Source organism: Camponotus vicinus, unplaced genomic scaffold (assembly GCF_025532165.1).
Source record: "Camponotus vicinus isolate PSW18456_S1 unplaced genomic scaffold, iyCamVici1.0 SCAF_1, whole genome shotgun sequence".
NCBI classification, from domain to species: Eukaryota; Metazoa; Arthropoda; class Insecta; order Hymenoptera; family Formicidae; genus Camponotus; species Camponotus vicinus.
The window spans coordinates 38,497,934-38,508,827 of NW_028141945.1; the positions used below are offsets into that span (position 1 = coordinate 38,497,934).

At 37.7% G+C, this 10,894-nt stretch overlaps 1 protein-coding gene and 1 long non-coding RNA gene across 2 annotated transcripts; one reads left to right on the forward strand and one right to left on the reverse strand.

Moving 5' to 3' along the window:
* Positions 1-422: 422 nt before the first annotated feature.
* LOC145966203 (uncharacterized) lies at positions 423-9,589 on the reverse strand. Its single transcript, XM_083090130.1, has 8 exons — positions 9,429-9,589; positions 5,301-5,437; positions 5,009-5,133; positions 4,629-4,768; positions 3,422-3,633; positions 3,040-3,277; positions 2,196-2,440; positions 423-1,366 (listed from the first exon to the last, which is right to left on the reverse strand). Exons 1-8 carry the CDS (start codon positions 9,436-9,438, stop codon positions 1,136-1,138), a joined length of 1,338 nt encoding a protein of 445 aa, XP_082946256.1. The 5' UTR covers positions 9,439-9,589; the 3' UTR covers positions 423-1,135.
* LOC145966210 (uncharacterized) lies at positions 7,746-9,351 on the forward strand. Its single transcript, XR_014436992.1, has 3 exons — positions 7,746-7,935; positions 7,998-8,106; positions 8,201-9,351. It is a non-coding gene; the product is annotated as an uncharacterized LOC145966210 (long non-coding RNA).
* Positions 9,590-10,894: the final 1,305 nt, after the last annotated feature.

The window sequence follows — 10,894 nt, forward strand, 5'->3', positions numbered from 1 at the left end:
AGAATATTCATGGACATTGGCTTTGTAGTTCATGTCCACGTTTTCAATGTCCATAGAGGGAGTATCGCTTTCAGGGATCACCTAAAAGCAGGCCATGACACCTCTCAGTCTTCTCTCTGGTACGAATACTCCGAAGAAAAAATATACAGTAAAAACTCTCTATTCTGTATTCTTCTATTCTGAATCTCTCTCTATTCTGAATCCCTCTCTATTCTGAATGTCTCTATATTCTGAATGTCTCGCTATTCTGAAACAGCTGTAGTCTTTTTTTTTGCGCTAGTTATGTATGATTGCGAAATCATATCCGTAGAATGAATGAAAGACAGATTGTATTGCATAAATTTATTATGTGTGACATTTACGTATATTTGAAGATTTAGGGAGAGATTTCAGAATAGAGAGTACAATTAAATGCAACGAAATGTTTGTCGACGTACATTTAATCTCTGTTATATAGCAATACAGAATCTCCGAAAATATACTTTTTGACGAGAAGCTTGAAGTATATATATATTGTGCGTTAGAAAAAACGATAGCTGTCTCATGAAAAATATATATATATCTATGATTTGTCACCTCACGATGGAGGCGACAAAATAACAGTTTATCCGGACGATATACCCGGTGCGCAGCGATCAAGAGTACATATAGCGTAAACATACACATTTATAGTCGAGCTATACATGTATTATCGTTTAATTTGCTCTCTTCCTATAGCGTGCGACCGCAATTATATTCTGTGCGAAAAGCAGACGCTTGCGTAGACGATAGTGTATTCAGCGCATATCGCCGGCTTATCGGTCAGTTCTACAGCATCCTTCGCGTAAATATTGTCGACTTACAGTTTAAACTAGACTAGTTTGCACACTTGAGATTTCTTCTCCATATTTTTCAATAAATACATAGATTTTTATTAAAAAAAAATTGACAGATCAGAAACAGATCTATCTTCGTGTAATCAAATTATTGATTCTGTCTATTTGCTTTTTCTTTTTTTTTTCATTGAACTTTGTAACATAATTATAATATAAGATCGCCATCTCTCCTTTAAAGTTGTCTCTTCTCCGCAGAACTGCCAATAAGTCGACGATTCCCATCAAATTCTCCTTCGTGGTCAGAAAGCTTCCCTTGACGATTACTGCTTGACCATGATCTCGTACTCGGGGAAGGCAACCTCGGTGCCGCCGAAAGGTATGTAACACACGCTGTGGGAGGGTTGCACCTTGCCGATGGTCAGAGTGCCCTCGTGGTGTACGCGACCGACGAACAACGGCTCGCCATCCTCAGTCTCGCCACCCGGAATCGCGTTCGGCGGGATATCACCGCCGCTCACTGCCACCCATGTGGGATTGCAGCCGCAAAGGACCTACAAGAAAAAGAAGATGAATAATGAGAATAATTTTTTGGAAATTGAAAATTTTCTTAAACTATTAGTTTTGTAAATACGTGATTGATTTTGAATACGATTACATTCATATGTAACTATTGAAAATATACTCTTTTAATTAGAATCAGTGTGTTACTGAAAAACAATATACAGTCACATATAGTCTCAGTTATAGTAAGATTGTAAGTCAATGAAATGTCTGAAAAAATCAGTTTGTGGCTGTTTCAATACTCATTAATAGTGATATTTTAAAGTGTCTTCTAATTATTATATATAAAATGAATTATATATTTCGTTAAAGAAATCTGAGTGTTTTTATTCAGACTCTTATTTATTTTTAATCATCTTAAGAAAATAGTGTAATATAATTCTAAATTTGAATATTAATTATACGTGTTTTATTTCACGATATGTGTATGTATGTGAAGACTTATCTTCCCCCCCAAAAAAAATTTTAATTTTGCAAATATATGATGATTACTAATTTTTTAATGAAATCTTATTGCTTTAATCAGTAAGCTTTAAAATGGAGACTCAAAATATGAGTGTTTATTGAATATCAATAAAAAAACTTATTTTTTTCAATTAAATTTGATATGTTTTAAATGATACTTTCACTGATTTAATTTAAGAGAATAGGGAATCTCTAGAATTCTCCTCATAAATCTTCTATCCGAAAATCGATACATCTAATAAATTTTATATCAAACAAATATAATTTTTGGATTTCTATGTCATTCGCATTTTATGATAATCAATCTTGATTCCGTTTATAATTTTTTAGATGTCTGTTTGGATCTATGCTCACTTGGTAATCAGTCTTTCCATGCTCCTCGCCGCCCCAAGCGACGTAGCAGACGGAATGTGTGGGCTTCACTTTACCGGGAATGAGAGCACCCTCGTGATGAGCCCTACCGACGAACAAGGGTCCGTCGTCGTTTCCACCCTCGACCGCGTCAGGTGGTACCATTCCACCGGACGCGTCGCACCAGCACGTGCTTCCCACGTCGAGTCCACGGACTTCCAACGGTGCAGACGGCGTCGTGCCAGGATCTGTAATCACATCCTTATACTTAATGAATAATGCAAAAAGAATTTTCAATATTATATACCGGGACGATGAAAAATATCGAAAGACAATATAATGCAGCGATGCATTCTCAACCAATCAAGCTATATTAGTGCATTTGCCCAAGTGCGTAAGCTATGTGCCATGAAATTCCATGCCATGGTTAATGGAGCACACGCATGCTCAAGGAATAAATTGAATAAGTAAAAATTAAAACCCAGATATGTGCGCTACAAATGTACAACTGACAAAAATGACAGAGAGAAATATTAGCGGTGTTATTTATTAATTGAACGCTGAAAAGCTCAGTCGACAAAAAGGTTCAAGGAAAGAAGCGGCGTAGCGATTTTTGCTGCGTGTACGGCGTGAGGGCGTATACATATTTAATGTCGCAGCTAAGCAAGAAGATTTATCCACTTGACGATCTCGAGATTGCGTCAATGCCGTTTATCAATCGCACGAAATTATTACACAACGTTGTTCGGCATTGATGCCGATCTCGTATCGCCATTTGGAGAGAGAGAGAGAGAGATAGAGGAAGAGAAAAAAGTACAGAGACGTCCAGAGAGAGAGAGATTATTACGTTTCTTTTGACCGGTAACTGCGGGATATTGTTCGAAACGGAGTTTCCAGTTTCCGGTCGCGCCCCAACCGGTGCGCACCCCCACGTAGCTCACGCCGATGGGATTCGGGTCCCGCCATTCCATGAGGATGGCACCGCTCTGACCGCCCGATCTGACCGTGACGAGGCCCTCGAGCCACGTAATCGAGAACCTCTTGTACTCACGCTCGCTGAGCAGATTCGGCGTGTCCACGCGCACCTGGACGAGTTCGGAAAATTTCCCACGTGAGAGCGAAAGACGTGTGTAAAAAGCTTAATTCGGAATCGCCAAATCGTCCTAATCGTTGGACCAATTTTACCGTTCCGATTAATTGACACGACAATTAGCGAGGTCGTAGCGAACCTTGTCAGGCTGTTTGCGATCGTATCTAATAACCGACGCCTTGTTTTCCCACCCGCCGAGCATGATCTCGTACATGGGACTCGACTCGCCCTTCCGGTCGGTCAGCGCGATATGTCCATTGCTCTTGGCTTTCACGTCGATCAGGACCGAGCCGCTTCGCACGGCGTGGAACTTGTACTCTAGCTTGTTAGGGGTGTTCAAGGGTTTGCGACCTTATCGAATGTAAAAAAAAATTAAGTTAACATAATTAAAAATTGAAAACATTTATCCATATGACAAATTCAATAATTTGTAATTAATATAGAGTAATTTAAACAAATTATGAAAAAAGAGAGAAAAAATAGAATGGGAAATTGAACTCTATCGTATAGCAAATTTATGTACATGTATTTACATCATATTGTTTTCAATATGCTGCTCTCCTTCGAATTGAAAAAAATTTTCACACGTTGTTTCGTCTTCTATGTATTCTTCATTATTTAAAATGATGTAATTTTCAGCAGGTGGAAGCGAGGAAGCACTCAAATAAATAAATCCAAGTATCAGATATATGGACGAAAATCAGTCATGTTTACGGTGCTTTACGGTCTACTATGTAACTAAACGTGCCATGTATCGATATGCTGGATTAATTTTTTTCTCTTGAAATTATTAAATATAAGGTTCTTCTATGAGGCATCGAATTTTCTTCATGCGCTCTTAATCCAGCATCGATCACACATGATATGGGGCGATAATCCGTGCTAGGATGAAATCAGACATACTCGGGCGAACAAGCAGAATCTAAGAAACGATCACGTGCGACTATGCCATGATTCTCTTTCAACAGAGAATTGCTTTTTAAATACATTACGTACAACCACCCTGATCTCCGCCGCAGCATATGGCTGTGCGAACCGCGATGCATTAGCAGATCGTCCGTAACCCGAAAGAATGCCGGAAAGAAAATCAAAATGTCAAATATCAATCTACAAGGAAATATAGCAGATTTGAGCAACCTATAGAGAGATGATTTGTAGTCACAAATTACGAGTGTTTTTATTATTTCTACCTACGTAGATGCGAGTAGTATGTCTACGTTATCTGTAAAACAAGATGAATCAGAAGAAAAATATGTATCGAGAGTTAAGAGAGCAAAAAGTACTGGGAAAATAACTCGTATCCTTAAAAGTGAGAACAAAAGAAACCTTTTCCCAGGTAATTTTACCTTCGATAAGCCAGTCACCGGTGGCACCCCAGCCGGTGCAGACGCCAAAGTAACCGATCCCGAATGGTTCTGGATCGGTGTAGCTCAGAAACGGAGCCAAGTCGTTTTCCTTGCCCACCGTAAGAATCCCGTCATTCCACCTGCGAGTTTCGCATAACAGAAATATTACTTGAGAGAATATTACATAAGAGAAATATTACTTTATACACAATTATATACAATTATATATAAAATATCGAAACTCGATGACTCGTGCGACAGCAAGTTCTAAAGAATTCGAGCGGAACAAGATTTAATTGGTGCTAATTAAGCCCAAGTAATAACAATGAATGCTCGCCTCTTAACGATTTTAACGAATGTAAGAATAATCGTGCGATTACCTGATCCAAAAACCGCGATATTCGTCACCGCTGAGGATGCTAGGTGTTTCTATCTCCAACAAATCAGGTTTCGTTCTATTTTTGCGCAGAACGGACTTGCTGTTGCTCCATCCTCCGATAAAAACCTGGAAAAAGAATGCGAGTTTCAATAATGCTATCACAATTTAATTTCCATCACATAAAAATGTCACCATAAAATGGCTGAGTTTTAAAGTTAAAATTTGTTCCTAGAAAGATATTTGTTGATTCTCGGATATTCTGCGTCAAAATAAACGGGAAGGCAATATCTCACCTCGTACATCGGATCTCCCTCCTGAGGGCCCGTGGTAAGAGCGACGTGAGCATCGTTGGGCGCCTTCACCCGGAACTGGATCTGCCCAGCTGTCACGGGATAGAAATGGTACTCCAACTTGTCCTCGGTGGAAAGCGCTGGAAAGTTGAAAGACTACGTCATGCCATCGCGTTCGGAATAATTCATCTCACATTTTTATAAATCGCTGTAAATCGTGATAGAATCAGCCGATTCAGTGCGAGCTTCGCGCTCTGATTAATATCGTTGAGCGTTCTCGGGAAACCATATGACGCGGAAAATGTATCGATGCCGAATATCCAGACATCCCGACGCCAGACCGACCCTACGGCTACGTCAAATACTCAGGAAAGTAGGACGATGCAGGATTCGATCGATATTGCGCGCTAGTTGTGATAATCAATGTACGTGACTTACATCTAGTGATTCGATCGTGATTTAATTTTAATGATAGGTCTATAAAGGTCATTTTCGCTGCAAACGAGTTACATGTGCGAGCTTCTGTGTCGTTCTGTTTTAAAATACGGATCGTAAAAACAGAGTATTATCAATGCGTTCGACGCGCAAGGATGAGTCACCTGCTGTCAGTTTGTCAGCAAGATGTTCGCATATAACGTCGCCGATAATTTCAATGTTGCGTAAGAGTCTGAACCTACATATTCTCGAGTCGATCGAGCTATATGTACGTGGCCCTTCGTCCTAAATAAGCGACACAATTTTCTGCTCCGAAATACTAAAACTTTGAGCAAACGGTTATTCTTGGGCTAAAAAGATCATGTTTCGTAGTAACAATAAACTGATAATTCTGATTCATTTTGAAAAAAATTAATAGTAATCGATGATCATCGATGGGTTCTTTCAGTCCAAAAATTTTTCAGTTTTTAATTTTAATTTAAAATTTAATTTTAATTTTAATTTAAAATCTTCAAAAATACAGTCATTCCATTAATCTTCACATAATTTATATACATTAAAACGTAAGGAAGAGAATTTTATAGCATGCTATTAATCTCGAGGTCGCACGAAATAGGCAACAGTCCCGCACAACATTAGCATTTCTTATCTATTTTTTCTATTTTCTAGTAGTGTTTTTCTTCGAAACGCATATAAATTGAATAACACGCGAGTAAGAAAATAGACGTAATGATTATAAATAGTTGGCTACGTATCGCAGTTAACTGTTCATCGCTGACATAAACCTTGTAAAATAAAGAAGGGATTCTAACGCGAGGTGATTTGGCATGGTTCTTGTACAAGATATCCCTATACATGTTATACGGTATACGGAATGTAACGCCGATGTTAAACTCGAGGTCATCGTCGAGCGTAGTAAGTCTAACACTCTGATGTCATTCTTATTTCGAAGTCAATTACTCGATGTCCGGAATAATCGCCGCCCGCGGTCCTTTGCTCGCTCGAAGTGTTACACGCCCGATGAGACGCTGATATTTGTTAATGTCTGTCTAATAAAGCTTTCCTCCCGAAGATTATTCTGTTATTTTGACTTCTGAATCCACGTCTTTGATATTTGCTCCGATACAAAGCGACTCCGCTGAAAGTTTTCGAAATATACAGATAAAAATATTTTGTAAAATCTTTTTTTATCGAACGCGAAGAATGTCTGCCGTCGACGTTTAAAGATCGTGATGGTTTGAGTCGCGTTAATTTCGCGCGCCAAATTGATTAGCTTTCATAAAATGTGGGTCGTGCCTCGTTCGCAATTAACATAACAACGAGAAAATTAGAGCTATTGAGTCCGATTCGCGTTGCGCAATTATCATTTGCTCACGCTTGGAATGTAAGCAAAAATTTTATAAATTTCTCTTCTACATCGTCCGAAATAAATTACACGCGGTATCCTCGAGTCGCGCGATTAATTTTTGGTATTTTTTCATCCGCGACATCCGTTCGTGATGGAACAATGAAAAAGAATTCAGATAACGATACAGCGGTCGCGTGTGTCGGAAAAGGAATAATATTTGAGCTTCACGCTAAATAGTTGCACGCTAGTTAGTCCTACGGTAAATCGCGGCCGATAGCTCGACTATGTAGAATTATTCGCCATCAGTGCTGCCATTGACCTCGCATGGCAACTGTCGTTGCTTTACCGTAGTGGACCGGGAGAGAACGTAATTTAACGTATCTTCTGCCACTGAAATTTCCTACAACAGGTGTTACTCGCCGCTAATTCGTCACCTGCTCTAAAACACGAAGGATGTCTCCATCGAGATTTTTTTCCATATTATATCTAAACTCGAAAAAATTCTTTTTAAAATTTAAAATCAATTTATGATGCATTTAAACAATATCTGATATATGCAATGAATGTTCCTGTATTTGATTTAATTATAAAAATGTTTTCAGCTGTCGCAATCGAATAGTATCGTTTTTCAAGCGATACGTGTTCACAAACTTGTCTTTCCTTCACGCCGGTTACGTAATAAATACAACGTGTTTCATTTATAGACGCCTTTTGAAGAATGATGGACGAGTTGCCATAAAATTTTTAATAAATTCAACTTCGTGCGATCTCTCGAGAAGCTTATGTGATAGAAAGTATCAGGGCAAAGGTTACATATAATTAGAGAGTCGTGCAATAGAACGCTCCAATTTCACGGTAAGATGAATGGGAAAAGTGTCCATCTTTCACGCGCATTATATTTGCAAAACACTCCCAAGGATTCCGCTCTGATGATATCCAAACAAGACATACGATCGCGTCACGAAGATGGCAGGAACAATGGAGAGGATAAAATATTCCGCATCGTAAACGTGTAACTCAAATAATGTGTGTGTGTGTGTGTGTGTGTGTGTGTGTGTGTGTTCTTGAATCAAAAATAGATTCAATGAAAAATAAGATTTTCGAGAGAATGGTAAATTAGTCTTCTCGCTTAAAGAGCGGAAGAAACGACTTTAGACAATAAGATGAAGAAGCTCGGAGGTGGCAACTTTATTACGAGGCCAGCAATCCCTGGAAATCACTCCGGATTATGTGGACGTGGAAGGATCGCATTCTTATGACGTGATTGAGGCTGTTATATCCGACGAGGGGACTCGTCATCGGATCCGAGATCTACTCTCACATTCACTATGCCGCTATAATTGCGAAATTTCTCACATTAATACCACATGTAAACTCTGAAACTGAATAAGCAGTTTTCAGACGATGTGGTATATATATTCATTAAATCGCACAACAGATACTAGAGCGATACATATTATGTATCTCAGATTTCATATACTCATACTTAATTTTATAAATATTTATATATACTTCTTATGGAAATATTTATACCGGTGTTTTTGCGATTTAATAAATATTATTATTGCACTTTTTTTCATTCTATTTGTGCCGAACATCTGGAAATCGAAACGAAGCAACAAGTCTCTTATATTAGTCGCTTTTAAGAATCTTTTTCTTGATTTTCCACGCGGCGATCTTTTCTGCAATCTTTTTTCAGGTCAGATCTATATAAACGTTCATACAATAGTTCTAAAGAATCGTTTGAGCATTCAGGACGCGATGCGATCGCATAAAAGATCGAAACGCCGGCCGGCTTGTCAAACCGGCAGCCGCGCCCCAGCTCTATATTTAGAAAGACCTTAGAAAAGAAACGGCATATGGCTCTTCTTAAGAAGAAAGGTACTATTTCTTTCGCCTAGAAACTCGATTCCCTTCAATCCGAAAGCCGTAAAATGGAATAAAGCTCGACCCGCGGAAATGAATTCGCGAAAAAGACTCTTAAATCCGTCCAGAATAAAATTAATCAACGAATACAAATAAATAAAGATTGACGAAATATTACCTTACAATTAGATATATTACACTAAATATTATCTTAGATATATTACATTAAAATCTTTAATTCTGCGGATACAACGTTACGTAATGTTACGCGTCAATTTAAATCGGGCAATCATGGTAATCATTGTTATTCTGCTCCAAAAAAGTCGCGATACGGCGATGAATAATGCAATAGATTTCATAAGGTATAGGTTAGCAACAAGAATTATGCAAAACAAGTTATATTACAATTATTAGATTCGAGAAACCAAATAAAAATATCAGATAGAACATTTCAGTCAAAAATACGGGGTATTACAACTTACAGACTGCCATGTTGCTCTTTTAGTGGTAAAATCGTCCGATTATACGAGATGAAACACAACGATGTGCACACTACGACGACGGAATTCGTACTGCGATGCGGCGCGGAATTTTTGACGTCTTGGCGACCGCAACCGGCAGCGCGGCGCATGCGCAATGCGCGCAGGTACGACGTGTATATGCGAATGATAATTAACGAGTGGGATGAGTCACGCGGATCTCGCCCTCTCTCTCTCTCGGCGATTAGATACATGTATCGAATTCCAATACTCTGTATCCCAGAAAGATAGATCACAGATCCGATTTATTGTGACGTAAACAAGCAAGATCGCCAGGCCTGTGAATGTATAATTTGTCATCGCGATGATGGATCTGTGAATCATTGATATCTCGAATTAATCTCATGTTTTAATATTATCTCCCGCTCGCTTCCCGATCGTAATAGGCATTTTTATAGGCGCATTGCGCTTGCGTGATAAAAGTTTATTCCCTATTAGTATTGTGCAATTCGTTATTCATGCGTGAGAAAGAAAGAGAGAAAAAGAAAGGGAAACGTTGCAATTCATTTTTTAAATGGTACCGATAGCGGTTGCGAATTATTATAAGTGCTTATGCATCGCGTGAAACAAACAACAAATGCATGCATGCAATCATTATCATTCTTAGATGATGATTTCATTCGAATGAGCTAGTAATCCTTATCGACTAAATGACCTTTATATTTCCGTTATATTTGAGTAACGATCTATAAGTTATGACAATGTATGTAATAATAACTATGAAATAATAAACTTCCATTAGGATGAGCTCGATTCGTATAAAAATTAAATTTCCGCGTAATGATGATTCTCCGAACGATTCAGCAATGAATTCTTCGAAACATATAGATTCAATTGTAAATTACACGCAGCACAAAAATAAAAATGTTACAATATATTATAAATATTTATATATATTTACTAATTAATTATTAATTAATAAATATATTAATAAATATATATTTTTTACGACCGTCTTAATTCTTTATTAACAGTCAATAATACAAACAATTATTATAAATTATCTCTTGATGATAGCTGTAATCGATTGATAATCACCACTTATCGACAATTGATTCTGACAAACTGTCGTATCCATGTTCCATAAAGTGGATTTCTGTAAACATGTGAGAAATTCATAGTCGACGATACGAAATTCAGAATCGAATTAAATAAAAAATATATACATATTTATCGTGGCAAGGGATTTTTTAATTTCTATATATTTTATATGCGTGATCAATCTATCAATTTTGTATTCATCATGCAGAGACATTCTATATAACCGAGTTTACGAATTAATTAAAAATATTTTCAACGTTGCACCTGCTAACATTAATCTCTAGCGATGTGGCATTAATTATGTAATCAGTGCAAAAAGTTAAAGATAATTTATTCTATGCATAAAATATATTTTACACAAAAGAAAA

Coding starts and splice junctions, on each gene's coding strand:
- LOC145966203 (XM_083090130.1), bottom strand. Junction 5,134..5,300: donor AGGGAGATCCGATGTACGAG/GTGAGATATTGC, acceptor TTCTTTTTCCAG/GTTTTTATCGGAGGATGGAG. Junction 4,769..5,008: donor TATCGCGGTTTTTGGATCAG/GTAATCGCACGA, acceptor CGAAACTCGCAG/GTGGAATGACGGGATTCTTA.